This window comes from Suncus etruscus, chromosome 15 (genome assembly GCF_024139225.1).
Source record: "Suncus etruscus isolate mSunEtr1 chromosome 15, mSunEtr1.pri.cur, whole genome shotgun sequence".
In the NCBI taxonomy this organism is placed as follows: Eukaryota; Metazoa; Chordata; class Mammalia; order Eulipotyphla; family Soricidae; genus Suncus; species Suncus etruscus.
In genome coordinates, this window is record NC_064862.1 from 21,828,301 (window position 1) to 21,854,246 (window position 25,946).

The following is a 25,946-nucleotide window of genomic DNA, read 5'->3' on the forward strand; positions in this document are numbered from 1 at the left end:
GCAGGTGGGGGCCACGGCGCGAAGGAAGGTGAGGCATGGGGCGGAGGGGCAGAGGCTGCCAACCTGGTGTTCTTCTGCCATCTAAAGGCAGATGTGCCCCACAACAGCCCCGCTGCCTCTGTGGACAGAAGGGACTCAGGCAGGTCCTTGCTCCTCTGAGCTGGGCACAGCAAGCAGATGCACATGGGTTCGAGGCTGAGCCAGGCAATGAGAGCACTTCCCGTGGGCCTCAGTGGTGGATATGAGCATGAATGTGTGTGTGTACTGGAGGGGGTGGCCCATGACAACAGGTAAGCAGGCACCCAGCATCAGGAAGCCAGAAGGGAACAGCAAGCATGCCTCCCCAGGCTCATGGGGTGACCAGCGCTGGGCCCCCTCAGCTTCAGAGCTGCAGCCAGAGCTGGGGAAGCAGCTAAGATCACACAGTCCCTCTGACAGAGGGGGAAACTGAGGCCAGGCAGAGCTTTCCTGCTTCTAAGCTGCAGGGCTAGAAAGTAAATCTGGGGGTTGGAATGGCAGGATACTCTGGCCCTGCCAAGGCCAGAAAAACCGAGATTGGCTAGTCATGGGTGACCTACAGAATGTTAGGTTTCTGGGTCCTCCTGCTCCTGAGTTCCTGAGGAACCTAAGTGAGTAATGAGGGGTGCCGAGCATGGGAGTGGTTGGGGCCCTTCCCTGCAGTGACTGGGAGTGGAGGGTGTTCCGTGCAGGTTAAGTAGCCGAGGGGCTGTGGAGGGTAAGGTGGAAATTATGAGGGGGTGGAAGGAGAGACTGTGTTGAGGGGGTGGGCAGCTCAACTGGGGTCCTTGAGATGTGAGGGGATCCTGTTCTGGCAGTGGGGGTCCGGATGAGGCCAGGTTGGGCCACAGGGCCATGCAGATCCAATTCCAGGGGTGTGAGGCCAAGGAGGGATGAGGGTGGTTGGGGAGAATCAATGGGGGTTCGAGGGGGTGTTCTGGACCTCACAGGGCCACCCCAACCCTATTCTCCCTGTGGACAACTGAGATAACTGCCAGGCCACACTACCTCCCAGGTGATCCTTCCCTTTCCTGGTCTGGGACCTCAAACTCTGAACCAAGCTCCTCATCCTGGTGGTAACCGAGTCTGGGACACACAAGAGCAGAGACCAGGCAGGTAACACAGGCTCAGAGGCTAATGATGTCAGGGAGATATTGGGAAATTAAAATGGAGGAGAAAAAGAGGCCGGGGAAGGAATCACCTTTAACTCTCGAAGATAAGTGTCTTTATTATAAAAGCCGGCTGCGATTACCGCTTTTATCTGTCGGTTAAGCACGCGGTTTGGAAAGGAAATTCTGGAGGGTCCCAGATCCCCCAGAGCAGAGGCAGTACCCTGGCAGGGTCAACTGGGGAGGGTGGGGGAGAGTGGACAGTCAATCCTAGACAGCACCCTCCCCTCACATCCCCAGCTCCCCTAACAGGCTGTGCCACTCACTGGGGGAGGCGTGGTGGCCACTCCCCACTGTGCAGAGAATAGGAGGCACAAAACAGCAATTACTGTATCAGAAGCTGCGAAGAGGGAGGACAGGCCGGGTTTTAAACAGCAACCCCCCCCCCCAAAGTACCCAACCCCCCCTCCCATCAGTAACCAACTCACACCTCACTTTTCCAATTATTTCATTCACCTCGAGTTCGCCAATCACGCCCACGCGCCACGGCGGTCCACCCCCAGCTCGGGACTTGGGGGCGCATGAGCAGGGTTTTTTTTTTTTTTCAGCACCTGGAGTTTGTTGTCACGTTTCTAATTTCTTGCGAGGTGTGTGTGTGTGGGGAGGAGAGTGGGGGGCACCCAGGTGTAGCGCCAGGCAAGCCAATTACCACCCGGGCCTCGTAAACATGCCCTGGCATGCAAATTGCGTTGGGCCCCAGGAGCGCGCGCCTGCAAGGATGCGATGCGTGCCCAAGAGTTGCTAGGCTGGTGTGGGCACACGGATGCCCAGACCGGTCCTGCCTACCACTTCCCCAGGCCGGGGTGTGGGTGCTGCTAGTGGAAAGCCATGTGTCTGCCTAGGCACCATTGAGGGAAATGATGGGACTATTATCAGGGACCCATGTCTGGAGAGGCTGTCCTGCACCAGGGTTTGGGGATACCAGGGAGCACGGCGTTCGGCACGGCCAGATCCACCCGGGCTTCCTGCCCAGCCTGTCTAATCGAGCTTGGGAGCCCAGACACCTGCATGGTGGAGGTGTTGCTGCACATGTGGGCCCACCTGCCAGCTCTCCACCTGCACCCAGGACCCCTGCTGGGGAAGAGGCTGCCCTCTGCCACCCAAGGGAGCCAGGGTGGAAATGGCAGACAGAGATGCCTGGATGAAAGACAAGTTAGTGCCTTCTGGTCCATCTAGGTTCTATCGATTCGAATGAAAATCATGAGGACCGGAGAGACAGCACAGCGGTAGGGCATTTGCCTTGTACGCAGGCGACCTGAGAAGAACCCGAGTTTGATCCCAGACATCCTATATGGTCCCCCGAGCCTGCCAGGGGCGATTTCTGAGCACAGAGCCAGAAGTAACCCATGAGTACCACCGGGAGTGGCAAAAAACAAACAAACTAAAAGAAAAAGGGGTTTACTCCTGGCTCTGCACTCACTCCTGCCAGTGCTCGGGGAACCATCTAACATGCAGGGTTTTGAACCTAGGTTGGCCACACACAAGGCAAAGTCTGGCGCATGGATGTTCTTTTGTCCGGATCCCACACCAAGCTGCGTGTGGGTCCCATGTTCCTGAATGTGAACTTCTGTTCACCGAGTTGCAGTAGAAAGTGGCTGATGGCAGCCCTGACTTCTATACTCACATCCCAAAGACAGGCTCACCTCCTCTCTCCTGGGTCCTGCAGCCCACCCATTCCACTCCTGCAGGGTCACCCAGGTGTAGACACCCCTGACAGGGCTGACTCCAGGGGCTCTGTCCCAGAAGGGTACAGTTTGGAGGGGGAGCCTGGCGGAACCCACCCAGCTCCTACAGGGAAGGGTCCAAAGAGAACCTCTCGTCCCATGCCCCCTGCAGGCTACACAAAGCTGGGCTCCCCACTGAGGGTACACGTGTAGAGGAAGAAGCACCAGCAGTACCCAGGAGCAGCTCCCAGTAACTTTTCCTGGGGTTGCTGCCAGATGTGGGCGCAGTTTCTTTGGGTGGGGAAGCACAGAAATGATTAGAAGATGGGGAGATTTGAAAGGATACATTAGAGCAATTTAAAAGTTTGCCACACTGGACAAGGCCACTTTCTGGATTCCCTGATTGTTACCCAGGGGTCGGGCCTCTGCTTAGAGCAGTCTGTGAGTGCCAAGGGGACTCTCCCTGCCACTACTTGGCCATGCACATCACCATGGTACCATTTTACCTGCAGAAAAACCAAGACTCAGGCTGCTGGAGGGACCTGACAAAAATCACTCTTTGATGTGTAATTCTGGCTCACAATGGATGATGCTCAGGGCTCTGTGCTCAGGGATCACTCTTCTCAGGCTCAGGGGATTATGTGGGATGCCAGGGATCAAACCGGTCAGCTGCGTGCAAGGCAAACACCCTTCCCACTATTGCTATGACTTGGGCCCTGCCAACTTTACTTCTGAGGCTACTATCCTGGAGTAGCAGGTTCTTGTCCCGGGCCTTACAGCTCAGTGCCACCTGCCTTTGCAATTGGAGATGGCCCCTTTGCCAACATATCCTAAAAGCTTTGCCCATTGTCTCGTGGGAAAAGGCTTCTAGGCCTGAGACAACAGTTCGGGCATCTGGGTGAGTGGCTTGGATCTTAGCAGCTGAACAGTGCAGCTCAGGGTTCCAGCAAAAGAGCTGATGGGGGCCGGAGAGATAGTACAATGGGTAGAGCATTTGTCTTGCCAGGCTCAATCCAGGGCATTCCATATGGTCCCCTGAACCCCATCAGAAGTGATTCCTGGGCCGGAGAGAGAGCATAGAGGTAAGGCGTTTGCCTTTCATGCATGAGGTCATCGGTTCAAATCCCAGCGTCCCATATGGTCCCCCGTGCCTGCCAGGAGCAATTTCTGAGCCTGGAGCCAGAAATAACCCCTGAGCACTGCCGGTGTGACCCAAAAACCAAAAAAAAAAAAAAAAAAGAAGAAGTGATTCCTAAGTGCAGAGTCAGATATGGCCCCCAAAAAACTGGGGAAAAAATTAAAGAGCTTAAAGTGGGTGGGTGTGGTGATGCAGAGCCCATATGAGACTCACGGGTCAGGGAGGTTGACAGGACCTCAGGACAGACACCCTGTCTTGCCAGCCCCATTTCCTCTGCCCTATGGTGGGTGTGGGTATCTCACCTCTGGGCTTCGGTGCTATAATGAGACATGACCACTGCCTGAGACATGCCCACCCTCTCCCACCTCCCTCTGGCCTGTAGGTACCTCAAGTACAGCTAATCCCATTACAAGAAAATAAAGTGGGTAATTGAAGCTAATGAAATCGTTACGAGCATGTGGTCAGCCAGAGGTGGACATTCAGAACCAATTTAACACCCTTTGGTGTCCTGACCCTTGCACAGGAAATGAAAGGGAAAGCAGAAAGGAGGAAGGACCCCACCTCTTTCTCATGTGCATTCCCGTGCCTGGCCAAGGAATTAACTGCCCACAATGCACCCACACCTGCATCCTGCTGTCAGCACACGTACGTGTGGCCTGGGGAAAAATACGGGACGTGGGGTCTGCACAGGCCAAGGTGGCGCCCAGCAGATCTGCACCCACTGCTGGCCACATATGGAAAGGTGCTGGTTTGGGGCATTGCTGTGTCCGGAGTTGGTGGGCTGGGAACTAAAGGAACCGGGATGGAAGATCAGCAGGAATTGAGGTCTGGGTTCAGGGTCACAGGTGTGGAGGCCCAGAGCAGGTGTGTATGGACAGAACTCCAAGCACTCTGGGGTCCCCAGTATTGCAGTAACAGTGTACCCTGGATGGCTGAAATGGGGCACCCCCAATCATACACACATGTCCACTACATGTATGATCATACACTCATTATATGTTCTTATTTTAGGGGAGAAAAGAAGACCCATTGACACTTCAAATACTAGCCCATGGGATCCAAAGGGTTGCTCACTAATTCCTTCCTCCTGTTGGTAAAGAATGAATGCTCAGAGGTCGGAAACATGGTTCAATGGACGGAGCGCATGCCTTGCACTGTGCTCAATCCCCAGCCTCAAAGGGTCCCCTGAGCACAAAGCCAGTCGTTTTTAGCCACAACCCCCCAAAAGGGGGGAAAAAATGCAATAATGCCCATGGGGATTACAGCTTCTCTTATTATCTCAGCTGCCGGGGAGCTCACAGAGGGTATATCTTGCAGCTGCCTGGTGCCCCCCATGTCTCCCTCGTGCCCTCCCACAGGCCCTCCAGGCTCCCCAGCCCCAGACTTGCTGTGACGTGATCTGCTACAGATCAGATGCACCCAGATATTTTCACGCAAACAACAGCAGCTGCCTGGGATCAGCATAGATCGGATAATGCTATATAGGAAATACACTGAGCAAACAGACAGACACCCTCCTCAGAAGACAGCCAACGGCCGCAGTCTGAACCCCCAGTTAAACAGTGTGCCGCCTTCCTGCCTGCCAGGCCTCACACCCCTCTTCTGCTGTAAGGTACCCCCACTCCTCCATCTGTCCAGAACACACCCCTGTAGACACCTGGGGAACTCGTCTTTGGCAGGGCACCCTGACACCTTGACCCAGGCAGCTGCATGCCTGCACGCCGTGCCGCCTTTGCCTTGGTCTCTGCCAGGTGGTCTGTCCTCCTACTGGTCATAGCCGCCACCTCAAGGATGCCCTCCTGAACCATCAAACCCATCATTATTCCAAGAGTTGTCCAGTATGTAGCCCTTAGAGTTACCAGGATGTCGGTCTGGATGACCAGAGTCCCCACCCTGCCGAGACCCTACTCAGGAAACAAGGGGTGGGGACAAATGGAGCTGCAGAGGAAAAGGGGCTTCTTTGCTCCTTCACACGCTTAACATTACTTCCTCTCCCCATGTCCTTGAACATGGGGCTATAGGAAGAGCCCCCCATCCCAGGAACACGCACCCAGCTGGGAAGCAAGTAGAAGAGGCCAGTGGGGACCTAGAATCCCCCCATCCCAAGAATGACTCTTCTCCAGGAAGTTTCTCGGCAGCTGCAGCTATAGCAGCAGCAGTAGCAGCGAAAGCCACAGAGCTGGGGACAGCTCATGACAAGGCAGAGTTACAGCAGGGGACACGGGCTCTTGTGTCCACATAATAACAAGTTATACAGCTGCCACATCGAGAACATGGGAGGTGACACCATTGTGGGGACAAACAAGACCAGATCATCCAAAGTGGAGGTGACTGGCATGAGGTCTTCTAGGATATGAGGGAGAGATACGGGAGGCAGCTTCATAGGCGAGGAACCTGGAGTATGTATTTGATTTTTTTGGAGGGGAGCCACACCCGGCGGTGCTCAGGGGTTACTCTTGGCTCTGTGCTCAAAAATCGCTCCTGGCAGGCTCTGGGGACCATATGGGATGCTGGGGATCGAACCTGGGTTGGCCACATGGAAGGCAAATGCCCTACCTGCTGTGAAATCTGTTCCCTCAAGTATCTATTTGAAACTATAAAATACCACTTGATGTCTTTTTATCTGTTTGGTTTTAGGGCCATACCCGTCGATGCTCAGGGCTTACTCTGGGCTCAAGGATCATACCTGGCAGTGTTTGGCGGGTGGGCATATGGGATATTGGGGATTGAATCTGGGTCTGAAGCATGCGAGCATGCCAGGAGTAACCTCTGAGTGCCAGCAGGTGTGACCCAAAAGAAAAAAAGGAGCCCAGGGTGTGGTAGATGACAGCACAGTACAATGCAGTGTTTAGATCATTTGTCTGGTATGCACTGACCTGGATTTGATTTTGGGCACCCCCTGGGTTCCTGAGCTCTGCTGCAGCCCTTGGAGGCCCAGAAGCAGTGCCTGGGCAGAAGGGGAAGTGGTGCCTCAGGGCCAGTGGGCAGAGGTTGGTGGTGCCCCAGTCTCATTTGCACAAGCAACAGCCCAAAACTTGGCCCCAGAAATGCCTTCCGGACAATGGGTTGTAGCTGAGGACAGACAGTAACGTGGCAGGGGTGCAGCCAGGGTGCAGGCAAGAAGGGGGCCTACCAGGAATTCTGGGAGGCACATGAAAGGCGGGCCCAGCACCCTCTGCACGCAGTCTGGGGGTGGGGGGAGGCTCTGCGAGCCAATCAGAGGTGCTGACAGCCGCTTGCACCTTGCTGACAGCCGCTGTCAAAATAGACTCACAAGCGGCTGCTCGATAATAACTCGAAAATAAGGCACAAATGAGTGACGCTCCATGAGCCCAGCGCATGGACTCCTCCACCCACCCGGTCACCCTGGGGAAGGAGTTTAGCCCTCTCGCCATCATCCAGCTAGAACAGAAGAGTGCCCCCATTTCCGTCCCCAAATGGGGACAGGATGGCAGTGGAACCTGCAAGTGGGAACAGGGGTGTGGTGGAGAATCTGCCGTCGGGCAATCTGGGGACACAAAACTGGTGGCGTCTCCTCCAGCTGAGGCCTCACGAACCCCGACATCCCCTCTGGCTGGGCTGTTTGTCTTGCTTCTTATCAGGCCAGCTCAGCTCCGGCAGCTCGGCCAGCAGCTCCCTGCAGGAGTGCGGCTTGTTTGTGCGGGGTGCCCTGGGGGACCCACTTGGCATTCAAGCACTTCCTGATAGGGGGGGTGAGGCAGAACACGCCAGGAGCCAGGCTTCCATTTTGGGGATTGCAGTGAGAGGAAATCCAGGAGTAGGAGCAGTCACACCCCAGAAAAGGCCTGAGCACACATAGATCTTTCACGAAGTTTAAAAGGTCTCCCAAGACTCTCTCTCTACATCTGAAATATTTTGTTTTGGGGCTGTGCTCAGGAATCACTCCTAATGTTGCTAGGGGAACCATGTGGAAAGTCGAGGATCAAACCCAAGTCAGCTGTATGTAAGGCAAGCACCCTGCCTGCTATACTATCATGTACTATCACTTGGGCTCCAATTGTTAATTTTTTTTTTAAATGGCTTCAGATGAGCTTGGCTGAGTCCGTGAGATCAACAACAGTAAATAAAAACAGCTGCTGGACTGAAGTGATAGCACAGTGTTAGGGCGTTTACCTTGCATGTAGCTGACCTGGGTTCAATTCCCGGCATCCCATATGGTCCCCTAGAGCCTGCCAGGAGCGATTTCTGAGCGCACAGCCAAGAGTAATCCAGGTGCCACTGGGTGTGGCCCCAAAACAAAAAACCAAACAACTATAAAATAACCCAGCTTCTGTGTGTTGGGGAGTTTGCCTTGCGTGTGGCTGAAAAGGGTTTGACCCCTGGCCGGGATGGTTTCTTGGTGACAGAACCAGTGCCACTGTCAGGAAAAAAAACATCCAGGGCTGCACCCACCAAGACCATGCACAGGTGAGCTGCTTCCTTGGGGTGGGGGAGTACTGAAGACACATAGTAAACTTCACCCACAGAACTGGGCTGAGGCACAGACTAGACCTTGAGCCATGCCCCCCCCCCCCAGCTGTGAGACACCCAGGGATGCACCCCACCCTCTGGGGTCTGTGAGGCCAAGGACTGGGCTTCTCTCCTTGCAGAGGAGGACAGAATCTGAGGAGTGACAGTTCAGAGCACTGGGCCAAGACCCACAGTGTGGGCTGTGGCGGTTCTGGAAGTCAGTGACTAAGGAGGTAATTGGCGATTCCTTCCCTTATTTCACATTTTGGTGCCAGGAATCAAATCACACTTCATCATGGCTTTAAGCCCTCAGCTATAAAGGGAGGGTCCGTGGACTCAGAGGCGACTGTTGCTGACTCAGCCAACAGGAGGGTACCCCAAGCCACACCCCCTCCACTTGGGTGACTATCCTCGAGACAATGGCTCCTCTTTCTGCACAGGCTTCACTGACATGAACGTCGGGTTCAGGAGCTGCTTTCCAAATCCTAAAACCCATGCTCTGAGTTTAATTCTCACCACGCAACACCATCCATCACACTGAAATGACGCTCTGCTCGGAATTTTAAATGATTCAAAACTTTGCGTGGCTTTACTTGGAGAGCGTGTTTCTCTCTTTTCATCTGCAAGAACCTGAAGCTTACAATGCTGTTCAGATCTAGCTATATAGTCATGTCCGACTCAGTCACAGAATTAAAAAAAAAGGGGGGAGAGATAGCACAGCGATAGGGTGTTTGCCTTGCACGCAGCCGATTCAGGGCGGGCGGTGTTTTGAATCCCGGCATCCCATATGGTCCCTGTGCCTGCTAGGAGCAATTTCTGAGCGCAGAGCCAGGAGTAACCCCTGAGTGCTGCCGGGTGTGACCCCCCCCCAAAAAAAAACCCCAAAACAAACAACAACAATGGGACAATGGAAAGGGCACTAGCTTGCCTAGGGCTGATCCAGGCCCTTGGCACCGCATAGGGTTCTCTTAGCACTGCCAGGAGTGATCTCTGAGTGCAGAGCCAGGACACAGCTGGACTTATTTTAAATCCAAAAATAATAACATGGGCCGGAGCAATGGCGCTAGAGGTAAGGCATCTGCCTTGCAAGCGCTAGTCTAGGACGGACCGCGGTTAGCTCCCCCGGTGTCCCATATGGTCCCCCCAAGCCAGGAGTAATTTCTGAGTGCATAACCAAAATTAACCCCTGTGCATCGCTGGGTATGGCCCAAAAGCAAAAAATAAAACAAAATAACATTTATGCCATCATGATGGGGGGGGGGGTGGGTATTCTTTGGAGCAAATCCCTGAGTGCTGGAACTGGTCGCATTGTACAGAGTTTTTCAGGATCCTACCCACCCCCACCCCCCAAGTTCAGAGGAGACAGCACTGGGATAGGGGGGAGCCCAGCCTGGCCTAACTCCAGGGGTAGTTCCAGTTCCTACCCTTCCTGATGGGACAAGCCAACAAAATCCCCCCCCCCCCCCCGCGCGCAAGAGCCCAAGCTGCCTCCTGACCCCCAACTCTGGAACAGTCCTGGGGGGCCCTGACCTCTGCTGGCCACTGGCTTTGTCTGAAATTGTGGCTCCATTTTTCTCCCAGCCCAGCAGCTGCTCCTGAGAAGGCCTGCAGCGCCCCCTGCTGTCCTTTGTTGGGAAGGCCGGGAGCCCCTCTACTGCAAATCCACAGCCTAACAGAGAAGGTTTGGCTGGCACCAGGCCCTCCACTTCCAGGGGCTGATATAAAGGAACATGGCAGTAGAGGAGACCCATCAGGCAGTGCTCAGGGCAGACACTGTCTCCCAACAGGTGCTGCACAGAGAAAAGAGACAGCTCTGAACTGGGACATTTTATCAAATGGATAAGTAGCCTGTTCCGATCAACTGGTACTGGACACAAAATCTGACAGGGGCACAGGAATTGTGCCCAAAGCCCCGGTTAGTGAGGTCAAACAGGGATCTTGGAAGCTCCTCTGTGGGAACCAGCAGGAATGACATCTGGCCCTTGGCAACAAGGACCAAGGCTACTCTTAACTTAGTGTTCAGAGCTGCTCTAATCCCAGTGCTCAGGGTTATTCCTGATGCAGTGCTCAATGCTTGGGATTGAACTGGGTCTCCTGCAGGCCAAGCTCGCCAGCTGCTGAGAGACCATTCCTGTTTCCAAGATACTTGAATGCTCCTTTCCCTTAGGCCTCCAGTCCCCAACCCTGCTCTCTGGCCTTCTCTGGCCTGGCCTGAGGACCCTGGGCACAAGCAGGGCAGTAGCTGGGACTGACCTGATGGTTCATACAGCCTTACCCACCCTCCCTCAGGCAGCAGAAGAGTCTCCCTAGGACACCAGACCCCAAAATTTGCCATGGGAAGAAGGCGTTGCTGGTCCTGGCCCTGACTAGGCCATCAGCCACACCAATATCTGGGTCACTTATCGGCCAGCAGGGAAGCCACCGGGCTCTTTTCCGAAACCCTGGGGCAGGATGGCTGCAGGGATCTTCTCTGCAGACAGGAAGTGGGGAGAGCAGAGCAGAAGCATGAAGGCCCTTTGGAAGCACCTGACCTGGCCCGTGGCCATCAGGGCTCACTCGCGAGCGCACACGCACGCACACACACACACACACACACACACACACACACACGCACGCACGCACGCACGCACGCACGCACGCGCGCGCGCAAACACACACACGCGCAAACACACACACACACACGTGTACACACAGCCACGCGTGGCAGCTGACCTGAAGAGCTCACGAATCTCCCGTCGGTCAGCTTGGAAGGGGATGTTGCGAACCAGAATCTTCGAGGTGGTCTGTTTCCGGGCCACTTGCTTTTTTCGTGAAGTAGTCAGAGTTGGCCTGGGCAGGAAGTGGGCACAAGGCTCTGTGATCCCAGGGTTCAGAGCGCCTTCTCAGGACCTGCCATGCTCCCTTGAACACCTTGGGACTGTCCTTCCCCCACCATAAGATGGGCAGAGTTGGTTCAGAGGTTGTGACCTTATACCTCAGGGTCTCAAGCTATCTCTATTGTGGGATGGGATCAGGAAGCTCCTGCCTGGGACCCATCTGGGGTGGCCCTCATACTGTCTGACCTTCCCCATGTCCCTGCTCACTCCCCCAGAGCAAGCTGGCCTGAGAATTTGGGCACAGGACCAAGCCAGCCACTTGGGGATTGACGGGTATCCCCTCACCCCAGACCCACCCATCCTCATGCAGAGGGTCACCTCTGGCCAGACCGGGCCCAGCCAAGGTGGGGTCACTTACTTCGTGGCACGTTCTGAGAGCCTCACTTCCAGCTGGTGACCATCCACGACGTGGCCCTACAGGGAGACAGTTCACTCGTCCCTCTGTCCTCTGTACTGTCCCAGGGCGGGTGGAGTCAGGTGGGGATAGTCAGGGCCAGGGACCAGGGGTAGGATCCAGCTTTTCTTGGCCACAACCTAGGCTGGTGTGCATACTGACCATGCATACTGAGGCTGTTCATGCTCTACTCTGAGGCGTCACACACCTGAGGAACATGCTTAGCTGGGCTGGCTGTGAGCTCTGGGGCTCTGAGACCTGTCTAGAAAAATCTGGAAGCAGGCAGAGCTGCTGCCCAGACAGTGCTTAATGCCAGTTTCTTAAGGTATGAACAGGACTGCGCAGGCTCATGCCTGAGAATCCCTTATTCTCCCAGTTAAATGCGGCCACTGTCCACTGGCAGAACTAGGCTGAGCTAGGAAGAACCTCTGCCCACTGTGGGCATCTGTGCCAGCCACAGGTGTGTGGCCATGACCCTGGCAGGTGCCTGTGATGGAAGACAGCACCAGGAAGGGCAAGAGCATCCTAGGAACCCTAAACTGCCTTGGGCACCTCCTGCCTTACTCTAGGAACTGGGACTCTGTCCATGGACAAATAGGTCTAGAGCTGTTCTTGAAATCCCAGTGTTGGGGGGACCTGTTGGTATTCAGTTCAGGTTGTCTTTTTTTTTTTGGGGGGGGGGCAATCCAGCAGCAGTCAGAGATTACTACTGACTCATCGCTCCTGGCAGACTGGGGGGGGGGGGCAGGGATCAAACCCTAGGTCTGTCCTCGGTTGGCCATGTGCAAGGCAAATGTCCTACTGCTGTGCTATCATTCCAGCCCCTTCAGTTTAGTTTTAAGAGACTAAAGCCTCCCTCACCCTTCTTGCCTGCCATGTGCCTCCTGGGGTGTACCAGAAGATCCCACGTTACCTGTAGCTGCTTAAGCGCCTTCTGGGCCTGCTCTGGCTTCCTGTACTCCACAAACCCAAACCCCATGGAGAGCAGCACCCCTGAAAAAGTGGGAGATGGGAGTCAGACAGTGCAGGGAAGAGGAGTGGGTGGGTGGGGACACACAGGGAACAGGTCCTAGCACAGAAACCCCAGCAAAAACGTCTTTTCTCCTTCTAATCCACTTTGTTCTGGGAAAGGTGTCAGCTCCATCCTCAGCCCAAGTTCCTTCTGTGAGACCCAGAATCAGCCCATAAGTGTTCAGGGCTCAACAGGAAGCAGCCCACCTCGTCCCACTTCTAGAGGCTTCCAGTTCCATGGCTGGTCGACCAGCAGCCCCCTGAATCCCAACCAAGCCCTCTCTAGGGTCTGTTGGGTTCCAGAAATGAGAAGCAGAACTTCAGAGTCAAATGTGATCCCAAAACTTGCCAGAATGCCATGCCCCTGGTCCCAAAGCTCACTCCACCCATGGTTGGTGGGGGATGTACCTGATTTGTTCTTCTTCCTGGACACGGAGCAGCTCCTCACCATTCCCACTTTGGAAAACACCTGCAAAGGTTGGACAGTGAGCGGGGCCAAGGGTGGGGGGATCAGAAGTTAGGGGGGGCCCATTGAGTCTCAGGCCTGCACCTGTTCCTTCAGTCCTGTGAACCCCCCAGAGAAGGGAGAAAGTATTATTACCCTCTTTTACTATTTTTAGGGGACCACACCTGGCAGTTCCAGAGGGTTACTCCTGGCTCTGTGCTCAGAATCACCCTGGAGGGCTCAGGAAATGATATGGAATGCCCGGGATCTAACCCAGGTCAGCTGTGTGCAAGGCAATCACCCAACCTGCTATGTTATCCGCTCAGGCCCCCTTACCCCCTTTTTTCAGACAGTAAATGTTCAGGGCCACCAGAATGCAATGACCTGGATTCAAAATGACTAAGGAAGTGAAGAAGTGACAGTCCAGCTGGGAGAGCGCTTGTTTTGCACACAGCCAACCTGGGTTCAATTCCTGGCATCCCATATAGTCCCCCAAGCACCACAAGGAGTGACCCCTGAGGACTGCTGGGTGTGGCCCCAAAACAACAGCAAAGCCCAGAGCAGGCAGAGACAGAGGTGTCACTGTAGGAGCCAGGAGTGCCCCATAGCACCTCAGCTACTTCACACTGGCTCTAAGTACCTTAGACAGTGCCCTGAGGCCCTCACCCCTGGACCTGGGGCACCCTTCTGGGCTTGACCTGCATACTGGACACACACACACACACATACACACACACACACACACACACACACAACACACACTCCCTGTTCTCTCTGGACATACACACACGTTGAAAAACATTGATTATTGAGTCCTGGATGGAAGTGGATGATGGTGAGATGGACAGAGAGAGGCCTTTCTCCTCCAGCCTGGGTCATGCAAGCCTGCAACCCCTTCCTTCCAGCCAGCTGGTCTTAGGGTGACAGTGAGGAAATGACCCACAGGCAGTCAGGTTTCAGGAGACATGAAGCTTTATTCAAGGCCCTAGCCAACAGGTGTGGCTTCTATCATAACCTTTTAAGCAGCCTATTTCAGCTGCCAGCATCTCAAACCTGTTTCCTATCTCCCATGCTGCTTACTTCAGGGGAGCCTCCTTGCTGACTCTCTGGAATCCCCTTTTATGCCCCTGAGGCAACCCCTTTGTTCTTCCAAAGATCCCTCCTAGAAATGGGCTGGTCTTACCATCAGATAAGATTACACTGGAACATGGGAGATGGGGTAACATTGGATTTTATGGAAGTAAAGCCATGTGGTGAGTGGCCTGGGAGAAGCCCAGCATTTGGACAACTGGTGTTGGTGATGGGATAAAATTAAAAAATGGGAGAAAACAGCAAAGCCCAACTGAAAAATTTGATTTAAAACAACCTGCATCTTAGTTTGTTTCAGGTGTATTTCCTGATCTAAGCCATTTTCTTGCTGGTTTAAATGTTTTTATAGTTTTCCATAATTAATGTTTCCAATTGCATAATGTTTTATTGTGTATTTTAATGTAGTAGCCTGTTTTCAAAATGTATTTTCTGTATAAATGTTTTGTAACAGTGTTTAGGGAAGGTTAATGAAAAGGAACAGAAGTTCCAGGGAAAAAAAGGCTTTGTTAAATAGCATTAAGAATAGGAACAAGGAAGTTCCAGGGTAGTGCTTGGTTAAATAAGCATCAAGAAAATTTTAAGCTACAGGTATATTTTGCAGAAAAGTTATGTTTATAGAAAAGGTTGATATGTTCACTTTCACTTTAGACTTCATGGCTTTTGGGAATATTAGGATTCTGCTCTTGGCTGGCGGAAGTCAGGAAAACAAAAGTTTACCCTTCCTCATTAATTATTCAAAGAGGGGGAGATGTTAACCCATTCCCCATGTTCCAGTATAATCTTATCTGATGGTAAGACCAGCCCATTTCTAGGAGGGATCTTTAGAAGAACAAAGGGGTTGCCTCAGGGGCATAAAAGGGGATTCCAGAGAGTCAGCAAGGAGGCTCCCCTGAAGTAAGCAGCATGGGAGATAGGAAACAGGTTTGAGATGCTGGCAGCTGAAATAGGCTGCTTAAAAGGTTATGATAGAAGCCACACCTGTTAGCTAGGGCCTTGAATAAAGCTTCATGTCTCCTGAAACCTGACTGCCTGTGGGTCATTTCCTCGCCATCACCCTAAGACCTGCCGGCTGGAAGGAAGGGGTTGCAGGCACGTGCCCCGGGCTGGAGGAGAAAGGCCTCTCTCCATCCATCAACCATCACCATCATCCGCCTCCACCCAGGACTCAATAATTAATATGTTTTTCAACACACACATACCCCATTCTCTCTGCCACCCTCTGGGTTCAACCTGCCTACTGGACACACACACACATGCCAGTTCTCTCTGTGAGCTGTCCCCTTCTCTAGACCTGTAGGTCCCAACACTCCCCAGGGCTGGTCATTGCTGCAGCAGCAGCTTGGGGCTTGTTTCTGCCTCAAGCTCTCATTCTGAGTTGGTCTTTCAACCAATGTTTAAGGGCTCAGGGGGCTGCAACCAGCCCCCCTCATTAATCTCTAGGTGCCGCCTAGTCCTGGAAGGCAGTTCCCTGCCCCCCACCCATGCTGGGGACCCTCTCACCGTCTTTAGCGTTTCCTCTGTGGTGTCGAAATTGAGATTCTTAATGAACAGGGTGCACCCAGGAAGGCGCTCCTCCTCCTCTTCCTCCTCTTCCTCCTCCTCCTCCTCTGGCTCCTCTGTCTTTTCGGCAGTTGCTCCTCCCTCTGCTGGGTTTTCACTGTCTGGGTTCTTGCTGACTTGTGTTGTTTCTTCTCGCCATCAAAAAACAGAACCAACCCATGAAATGATGCACAAAAATGCCTCTAGACCCCAGGGCCAACAGCACAGAAGCTTCCAGATAAAGGGCTTGTTCCTGTGTGCAGAGGGGACACTGGGGTGTGCTGGGATTAGAGGGGAAGACATGACTGTCCTGTTCTACCTCCTGGACATCAAAGGAGATCACGAGAGACCACATGTAATCTCTACCAGACACACCTGCCAGCTGAGTGGCAGGGACAAATGTCAGTGAGACCCAAAGCCTCCAGAAATGTGGGGTTCCCTGGCAGAGGGGGGATTTGCAGCTGAAAATGAATCAGAAACCATACATCCACAATATTGGTTCAGACCAGTAACAGGACACATAAATGGAAGCTTCCAGAAGGGAGAAGGAAGGACTTAACTTTCTTTAACTTCCTCACAGAGCAAAGCTTCCAGGCCAGGGGCCCCTTAACACCCAGATAGTGTCGACAAAAGAAAATGGGACACCCCTAAGACAGCAGAGAATGGTGAGGAGCCTGTGGGGTCACTGTGCCCCCAAATTTCCTTTTAAAATGGCAGTGGTGGAGAACCCCTCTTAACACACTTTCTCTGGTTTTGGGGGGAAAAGGGGGTTGGGTCATACCCAGCAGTGCTCAGGGGTTCCTCTTGGCTCCGAGCTCAGAAATTGCTCCTGGCAGGCATGGGGGACTGTATGGGATGCCAGGATTCAAACCACCGTCTGTCCTGGATTGGCAGCATGCAAGGCAAATGACCAACTGCTGTGCTAGCTCTCTGGCCCATTTCTCTGGCATTTTTTCCTCTCATGGTTTTGTTGTTGTTTGTTTTGGGCCACACTGGCAGGTGCTCGGGGATTACTCCTAGCTTTGCGCTCAGGAACCACTCCTGGCTGGCTCGGGGACCATACAGACTGCCATATGGGTTCAATGCCAGTTTGGCTGTGTCCAAGGCAAAGGCCCTCCCCTCTGAATGATCACCCCAACCCCTCTTTCACTGAGGAGCTGGGCCAACTGGCATGGCACCATAAGGACCAGGCCCTTTGCCTGCCACCCCAGGGCATCCCAGTCCCAAACAGACTCCCACCTGTTTCCGGCTGGGTCCTGTTTTTCCCCACAGGTTCAGCTGCTGTGTCGTGGGGCTCTTTCTTCTGTGGGGCTGGGCCGGAGAAGACACCCATGGGAGCCCATTCCAGGTACAGGGGTACATGGTGGAACTGGAGAGAGAGGGGTACCAGGCCTCAGTTTTGGGGGATTGGGAGGAACTGGGTACCCACTGTCCTCACTGTTCAGCAGGGCCCTGGGAGATGCCGGAGTTCAGTGTCTCTGGCTCCTCTGGGTGTCTGGGCGCAGAGAGCAGCACTGAGTAGACACAGTGGTCCCTGGCAGTGCTAGGGTATCTGTGCCTGTGGGGAAGCCAACAGGACACATGCAAAACATACAGGGAGCGAGTATGGTATGGGAATACCCAGTCACACAAGACAGATGTGAAGGGGGCACACATCCCCGTGCGGGGGCAGGTGAGCAGCACCTTCCATCCGCGACCACTGAGCACTGGGCCCGGGGCAGGGAGTGTCTCCTCCTGTGCAAGAGGACAGAGGGGCACCTCAAGGAACCTTCTGGGGGGTGTTCTGGAATCTTCACCCTAGTTCAGACTCGACTTTCCACAGCGTCAGGGACCCTATCGTGAAGGAGTCACTGGAGCTGGGGGTGCCTCAGAGCGGGCCAGAGAGTACAACAGGAGTTCTGTTCCTGAGTGTGCATGAGCGTGCACATTGTGTACATGTATGTATGCACATGTTCTCTGTGTACATGCATTAAGTATGCATATCCTTTCTGTGTGCATGCGTGAGTGTGCATACTCCGTGTGCAGCTACAAGTTCACACTTGCCTCCTTCAAGCTGCCCCTCCCCTCACAGGTACCAGACCAGGGAGGGAACGCCTTCTAGAAGCGCCCTGAGCTACCCAGTCAGCAGTGGGGAAATGGGCAAATTAAGGGCGAGTCTCAGGGTCTCTGAGGGCTGTGGGGCTGCAATCAGTCACCTTGGAGTAGGCGAGCTGTCGGAAGGCCCTGCGGGCCTCGGGCGCCTCCAGGAACTCCACGATGGCCGTGACACCGCCCTCGGGCAGCAGCACCCGGCCCAGGCTGCCGAAGCGGCCGAACGTCTCCTGCAACTCTGCTGCCAGCGTACCGGCAGGGAGGTTCTTCGCCAGGATCACCGTCTGGCTGCGCTCAGCCGCGGCCTGTGGGGCAGAGGGAATAGGTGGGTCCCAGGCCGGCCTGACACTCCCCAACCTCACTTCAGCAGGATCCCCGTGAGCACCCACCTGGCTGAAGGCGTCCAGGCAGACCCCGTGGTCCAGGAGGAAGCGCCGCACTTCTTGGACGAGCTGAGTCTCACCCAGGGCCACACGGACGGCCACACTACCCTTGGTCTCCTGGGGATTTGAGGGGGGCCCCAAGGGCTGAGCCAACTAGCCCAATGGGGGCTTCGGTCCATGTTGTTAGGGCCTATCCCCCCCCTCCTCAACTCTTTCAGCTGTCTGCACCTTCTGCACTGGTCTGCAGACTCAATTCACCCCTGACTCCTGACCCTAGTGCCCAGTCAGGAGGTCAGAGGTCAAATCAGACTCAGTAGCTGAACACTAGCTCAATGGGCCTGAGCCACGTCCAATCCGAGGCTCTGCAGGGTCTTCTGAGCACAGCCAGAGCAACCCCAACACAGCAGGTATGAAGCTCCCCAAAAATAAAAGTCAAATGGGGGAGGAGGATGGAACCCAGGGCCAGACCAGGAACTGCGTAGGGCAGCCTTGGGGCAAGTGAGGGCACAGGCCTGGACCCGGTGTGGCCCCTGTCTCAGTCTGAGACCCCAACAAGCTACAAGAAATCCCTGGCTCTTCCCCCAGCACTATGCCTGGTCCAAGTTGGGAGTAGCCCCACAGTCCCCAGGCTCAGAGACCACTAGGTGGGAGACAGTAAATCTTGGGGGAAGGGCACAGAGGGCCCAAGGGAACCCACAGCTTCAGTCTCAGAGAAATCAGGTCTGACTATACCTGAAGGTCCCCCCTGCCACCCGAAGGTGCCAGCACTGGGCACTCACGTGGTCGAACACTTGACTCTTGGCGGCACTATACTTCTGCGCGATGGCGTCTGCCACGGCATTGGGGCCCATGAACAGCGTGTTCCAGTTGTGCGAGCTGAGGGTGGAGGTCAAAGGGCATCAGGAATGCAGAAAGGGGCAGGGGGCCTGCTTAGTGGACCCCCAACAGTTGTCCTACTAGTCGCTCCTGCCATGTGTGAGGGGTGGTGATGAGGCGAGTGGGGGTCGGGTGCAAACCTGGAGCTGGCTGCCTTCTCCTTCTGCTCTTTCTTCTTCTTGTAAGAGGATGTGCTGGGGCCATCCGCCTCCTCACAGGGCCCCTTCTTGATGGTGGATGGCAGTACGTGTAGCATCCTGCCCTGTGGGTGCAGGGAAGGGTCAGGGGTCAGGGTTTGGCCAGAGACACCAGGGCTGCTATTCTGCAGATGGGGACGCCAAATGGGAACACCCACCCCAATGGGCTGGGTTCTGAGTGTACCCCTGGCCAGGAAAGATGAAGTGAGGGAGGGAGACATGGGCAGGGCCCTGGGCACTGACACCCGGCCTCTATTCTCCTTCTTGCTCTTTATGCTGAGGTCAGGACATATGTCTGGGGAGACCAGCTAGGTGCTTGGAAGGTCAGAGCTCCCAGGAAGCTGCCCCCTGCAGGCACATGGGGGGGGAGGGAGGGAGGAAGAGAGGGAGGGAGGGAGAGAGAGAGAGAGAGAGAGAGAGAGAGAGAGAGAGAGAGAGAGAGAGAGAGAGAGGAGAGAGAGAGAGAGAGAGAGGGGAGAGAGAGAGAGAGAGAGAGAGAGAGAGAGAGAGAGAGAGAGAGAGAGAGAGAGAGAGAGAGAGAAAGAGAGAGAGAGAGAGAGAGACAAGAGACAAGCACCTGGAACACACGGCCATCCACTTCAGCATAGGCTTTCACAGCGTGCTCTGGGAACATGAAGGTGACAAATGCAAAACCCTTGGGCTTCTTGGTCAGGCTGTCAATCGGGTAGTGAAGCTCAGATAGGTGCCCTGGGTGGGGGGGAGACAGCAGGTGAAGGAGTGTCCCTGAGGGCCGGCGCTCGGCAAGGACAGCAGCAGACAGGCTGGGAGAGAATTGGGGAGAACTGGAGAGACCACGTCAATCTCCTTGGACCCTGGCTCCTTCCACCCCCAGGTATCCCAGGGACATCTGAATACACAGCATTGAGGTCCGAGCCCAGAGCTGGACATGTAGTGAGGGCAGTGGGCAAGTGAGGGGGACCCCGCCTCTCCCAAGCCAGGCCAGATGGGCACTCAGGAGGTCACCAGCCCCACTTGGGGAAGAGAACCCTGGAGGGCAATGGGGCGCACCGTAGGCAGAGAAGAGCTGCTGCAGGTCCTCCTCGGAACAGGTGTAGGGCAGGTTGCGCACAAAGAGGCGCCCTGAGTCGGCCAGGTCCTCCTCCTCTTCGTCCTCCCCCAGGGTCCGGCCAGCCCAGGCTGCAGCCCGGCTGCGAGTGGGCCCCGGGGCAGTGGCCGGTGTGCTCTGGTCCCGGAACACTTCAATATAGCGCCCGCCTGGGGGGAAGGAGTCAGGGATGGGATGGGGGTGCTGGTACCCCCAGGTGGCAGCCCAAGCACTTTGTCTAACCATGCAGGACCCAGAGTTCAGACTGCATCTGCTCATTTTTCTTTTGGTTTCTGAAGGGTCACACCCAGCAGAGGTCAGGAGTTAGTTATACCTGGCTTGCTCAGGAATCATACTAGGCAGGGCTCGGTGGGAGGGACCCTATGGTATACAGGGGATTGAGCCCGGGTTAACCACAAGCAAGGCAAGCACCCTCCCCGCTGAACTATTACTCTGACCCCCCTGGGTTCTGAAACAGTCCTGGCTCTGCTTGCTGCCTTCTTCGGGGAGGGGGTGACGGCCCATTTGCACCCCACAGAACCCGGACAATGCATATTTGCGGATGCTGCCCACCCAGGCCCAGAGCCAGCCACACTGTTCCTTGAATGGACTAGACCCCTGGTCAGTAGGTGGCAGAGCCTTGTCGAGGGGCGCCCCCATGTCTGCCTTGCCCTGCTCCCAGGCAGTCTCTCGGAAGGCCAGGGTGCAGCTCTGTGCCAACCCTTGCCTGTCCCCCATTACACAACAGGGAAGTGGGGGTAGGGTGGTGGTCTGTGCCGCCCATACCCATATATTCTCGGTGGCACTTCAGGGCTTTCTTCACTTCCTCCTCACTGTGGAGATCCACAAAGACATATCCTGAGAAAGATGGGGAAGGGGGGGGGGGAATGGAAGGGAAACCCCTTGAGTACAGCAGCCGATTCTCTCCAGACTTTAGCCCCCATGGGAGAAACCCCGCCTGGAGATTCACCTCCCACTCTCTGTCCTCCCTCCTTCACGAGCCCTCACTCTGTCCTCCATCTCCCAGGACCCCCCCTTCTCCATTCTCTTTCCCTCGGATCCCTACTGTTGGTCCTCCCCAGCCTCCATTCTCCTTCCTAACCCCCTTCCACCTTCCCAGACTCCCACTCTCCATCCTCCCCAGCTCCACTCCATCCACCCTGCCTCACCTGTCTTGTTCCCATGAGCGTTCCTCACAATGCGGATGGCTGCAGGCTTCAGAGGGGCCAGGAACTCCAGAACGTTTTTCTATGTGAGGAAAAGTCCAAAACAGAAAGGGTAAGGCATGGAAAGAAGGTGCTCCCACACCTTGCATTGCTGAATTGAGTACAATCCTCGGCACCTCATTTGGTTCTCCCAAACAGCACTAGGAGTCATCCCTGAGCACCAGGCAGTGTGTTCCCCTAAAAAAAAAAACAGTGAGTCCCAGCAGCCTGCGGTGCTGTCCAGGATCAAACTAGAGGCCTCTGGCCTCACAGTGCTCCTGAGCCTTATATGCCATTCCCATCTGGGTCAGACTCAGTGGCTACATTTAGAGACCATGCCTGTCTGCAGTATGAGCATCTCTGCACCCAGAAGGCCTGGTGCCCTTACAGGAGACACCTTTGAGCACTGTCAAGTGTGACCCCAAAGCCACGAAGAGAAATAAAAGACCTTTGGCTAAAAGGTGCTGTTCACCAGGACAGAAAGGGCTTGCGGGGCGCAGGGAACCATCAGCAGATGGGGTGGCCAAGTCTGGCATCTTGCCATAATGAGGCCCACTTGGTCTCTGGGAGCTGAGAGTTGGGGTCCAGCCACAGCACCCCAGATCCTTCCCCTCCAGTGTGAGCCACCCCCACGCCACCCCCGCAACACCCACCTCTGTTACATTGAAGGGGGCTCCCCGCAGCTTTACTGTGTAGGGGGTGCTGGGTTCTCGTGGGGTCACTGGCTGCTTGGCCTGAGGAAAAAGCAGGGCTGAGGCAGGAGGGACTTAGAGGAGGGGAAGGCAGAGGGCAGGCATGAGTGCTGGCAGGTTCTGCTCCCCTGCCTTCAGCTCATCTGGAGAAAGTGGGGGTCTGTGGAGATGGGGTAAATGTGGGGGCCTCTCCTGTGCTTTTCCAGCTTTGCCACACCCCAATCCCCACACACCTGGACACCATCCTCACGAGACTTCTGACTTCTGGTTGGGGCCCCTGTGCTCTCTTGGCCTTGTTGTGTGGAGGTAACCTGTGCATCCCTCTTCTCCTCCTCCTCCTGGGTGCCCCCCTCGCTGTCACAGTGCACGGCCTCATCTTCGCTTTCTTCATCTTCTGAGGAGGAGGAGGAGGAAGACGGTGACTCTGCCCGCACAGCCTTGGAGCGCAGGTAGGCCATATCCGATAGCTCCTGCTGGGCGGCCACTTTCAGATCCGGGTCCTTCTCGTCTGCAAAAAACGGGGACACAGGCAAAGGTTCAGCAGAGCTCTGAGAAAAGGGCAGTGCCCAGGTATGAGTTGGGCAGCCCTGGGGGAGGACAGAATGAAGTGCTCCCCCAGCCTCGTGGCTCTGCTACAGACTTGCCCCCTGGGGCATGTGTCCCTCTGTGGGGTCCACAGACTGCCCCTGCCACTGTCTCATCACCCACGACCAGAGGGCGCCCTTGAACAACCTCACCCCCTTACTCCCCTAGTTTTGCCAGGTTGCTCCCTGCTGTGGAGACCTCCACCCCCATCTCCCCACTGCCAGGCGCACAGAGACAAGAGAGGTGATGGCCTGACCATGCGGAATTCAGGGCTCCATCCTGCCCAGGCTCAACCCCCAGCACCCCACAAGGTTTCTAGAGTCCAGCCAGGTGTAATTCCTGAGAGCAGGGCCAGGAGTAACCCGAGCACTACCGAGTGTGCCCCCTCCAAAAGAAAATGAGTAAAACCCAACACGCCTTTTCGCTGCTGCTCTGCCCACCAGAACATGTACTCCAGAGCATCACGGTTGGCTGCTGCTTTACCTGGGACTGATGCCAGACTGATGCCTGATGAGTCACCCAATGGGCAATTGAGGGATGAGAATGTGAGGGTTGGAGAAGTGCGAGTGGGGGGCCAGGCAGAGTGCTCGCTTCCTCCATGGTGTCTCCTCACCTCCTGAAGAGTCCCCAGTGGCCTCGTCGCTCTCCTGCCCCGAGTCAGAGTCGAAGTTGAGGTAGTCATTGGCCAGCTGGTTCTTGCCCTTGGGGGCCCCCTTGGCCAGGTCTGAGGTGTCAGGGACATCATTGGCCCACGTGGCTGCCTGTCCCCGCTTCTGGTGGGCTGACAGGAACTCCCGGAACTCCATGTCACCCTGAAGCTGTGGCCAGAGGCAGGAGGCATTGAGGTCAGAGGTCAGGCCCAGGGTGGCCCCATCCCCCACGCCCCTCCCTCCTAGCCCAGGATCCCACATGGGACAGCTGTGCTTCACCTGCTCCAGCTCCCCTGTCACCTTCTTCTTTTGGTCTCCCTAAAAGAAGAGAAGAGGAAACAGCAAGTGAAGGGCTGGGGCTAGGAATGTGGAGAAATAGCATGCCAGAAGTTGAGGGGCCGGGGAAGGCAAGGTGAAGGAAAGGAGGATCTGGGGGAACTGTTCAACCGGGACCCTCAGGACACCCTGCAGCACTGCCCTGAGGAGGGGGAACTCACCTTCTTCACAACAGGGTGCTCGACGGCCTTGTCTTTGGCGGAGGGCTTGGCCTGGCCGGGTTTCTGGGTGTGCTTGCTCCAGGCTCGAGGCTTGCTGGGGTCCCCAAAGGCCTTGCAGAGCTCCACCTGCACATGAGGGTAAAACTGAGGCTTCCCCCAGGGGGCGCTCTGGCAAGTTGGAGGTACCTGTGGACTCTGGAGCCCCCAGGAATGAAGCCAGCGAAGGGGTAAGTCCTGGGAGTAACTGAGACCCAGCTGCTGATAGTGACTCTAGGAAGGGACTGGAGCGGGGTGCGGGGGGGGGGGGGGGAGCTATGCCCAGTCATGGGGGACTGCACAAGACAATTACAATCCCCCACATTGCTTTCAGGTTGTGCTCAGGGCTCACTCCTGGCTCTGTGCTCAGGAATTATTTCTTGTGAGCTCAATTGAACCAGAGATCCAACCAGGGTCCGACTATGTGCAAGCAAAGGCCCTCCCGCTGTGCTATCAACTCTAGCCCCAAGCATTCCTCTCTTCACTGGGAATAGACACATTTCATCAGAGCTATAAATAGCGAGTGAAAGAATCAGGGTGTCCTCCTCTTCCTCCTCCTCCTCCTCCTCCTCCAGGAAGTTCTCCTGGCTGTTCCTAACTAAAGGAAGAAACCTCTGTACTCCAACATCCCAGCATCCCCTGGTGCTTTTGGTCAGGGTGCCACAGACACTGACAGGAAGCGGCCTGCCTGTGTGGAACTAGGGGAGCACAGCCCTTGAGGTCCCCATCCCTGGGGTTGGCTGGGCACAGGTGCTTCTGGGAGTGAAATCTGGGGGGTAGCAGGCAGCTGGGCACAGGTGCTTCTAGGAGTGAGGTCAGGGGGCAGTAGGCAGGTGGCAGGGAGGCTCACCGTGACCCTCGAGGTGTCGATGAAGGTCCGGTGGAAATGGCTCAAGGCTGCTGCCGCCTCCTCCTCGAGCTTGAAGCCAATGAAGCCAAACTTGCGGAACTTGCCATCTTTAGTGAACTTGAGGCTGCAGTCAGTGACTGAGCCGAAGGCGGCAAACAGTTGCCGGAACCGCTCCTCCTTCATCTGGGGAGGCACAGGGCAGAGGGGTTGGGTCATGGGATCGCAGGGCCCCACAGGGCACAGCTTGGGCCTCATGTCTGGCTTTCCCCACCTCCTTGCAGGATCATCACAAGAGAAAGACCAGCCTGGATTGGAAATTTCTGGAGACAGGAGTTCCAGGACACGATGAACAGAATCCAGCAAATGGCACTAACCACGTGGCAACCCTGAAACTGCGGGTTTATACATGGGACCAAAAAGATGGCAAGATCCCATGAGTGCTCAGGGGGTGGCAGAGCTTGGGGACCTTTGCCATGTGGGGGTTTAGGGGGGAATCTGCAGGCCAACACTGGAGTCGTTTTAGGAGACAGAAAGAGGGACCACTTATGCAAAAGCAGGACTGGGTGGGGGGCTAGGCTATAGGCGCTGAAGATCTTGGGGGTGTCCATGAGCCAGGGGTGCAGCCAGGGTGGCAAAGCTAGAAAGACACTGCAGGGGGTTCAGCAAGAGGAACTCAGTCCCCCAAACCCAAACTAAGAGCTTGTAACACCTGTTGAAACCAGCTTGGGGCAGGGGACAATGACAGCAGGAAGCACCCAACAGTGCCCCCCACCTGGCCAAACAGCCCCTTGCACCCTCAGGAGGTTCACACTCCATCTCCCTCTAGCCAGATGCCTTGGAGACTGGTGTGGGGATGACCAATGGAGAAGACACTCAAGGTCCCTGAGAATCCAAACAGAGATTGTGGGTAAAGTTTCTGGTCCACACCCAGCTCAGGAGTTACTTGTAGCTCTGAGCTCAGGAATCACTCCTGGCAAAGTTGGGGGGCCATATGAGATGCCAGAC

The 25,946-nt window shown here is 55.4% G+C and overlaps 1 protein-coding gene across 1 annotated transcript in view; it reads right to left on the bottom strand.

Annotated features, from left to right (window-relative positions):
* The window catches only part of RBM19 (RNA binding motif protein 19), a 45,945-nt gene that overhangs the window by 16,318 nt on the left and 3,681 nt on the right, over window positions 1-25,946 (bottom strand). Inside the window, exons 2-21 of the mRNA XM_049788774.1 lie at window positions 24,942-25,124; window positions 24,056-24,181; window positions 23,838-23,876; window positions 23,522-23,726; window positions 22,557-22,831; window positions 22,285-22,365; window positions 21,596-21,674; window positions 21,213-21,284; window positions 20,390-20,596; window positions 19,938-20,068; window positions 19,304-19,425; window positions 19,067-19,163; window positions 18,294-18,404; window positions 18,009-18,209; window positions 17,053-17,182; window positions 15,775-15,962; window positions 13,149-13,209; window positions 12,643-12,722; window positions 11,694-11,749; window positions 11,172-11,288 (exon numbers count right to left, since the gene is read on the bottom strand). Of these exons, the coding sequence (XP_049644731.1) occupies window positions 11,172-11,288; window positions 11,694-11,749; window positions 12,643-12,722; window positions 13,149-13,209; window positions 15,775-15,962; window positions 17,053-17,182; window positions 18,009-18,209; window positions 18,294-18,404; window positions 19,067-19,163; window positions 19,304-19,425; window positions 19,938-20,068; window positions 20,390-20,596; window positions 21,213-21,284; window positions 21,596-21,674; window positions 22,285-22,365; window positions 22,557-22,831; window positions 23,522-23,726; window positions 23,838-23,876; window positions 24,056-24,181; window positions 24,942-25,124 (2,561 nt within the window). The remainder of the gene's footprint in view (window positions 1-11,171; window positions 11,289-11,693; window positions 11,750-12,642; window positions 12,723-13,148; window positions 13,210-15,774; window positions 15,963-17,052; window positions 17,183-18,008; window positions 18,210-18,293; window positions 18,405-19,066; window positions 19,164-19,303; window positions 19,426-19,937; window positions 20,069-20,389; window positions 20,597-21,212; window positions 21,285-21,595; window positions 21,675-22,284; window positions 22,366-22,556; window positions 22,832-23,521; window positions 23,727-23,837; window positions 23,877-24,055; window positions 24,182-24,941; window positions 25,125-25,946) is intronic.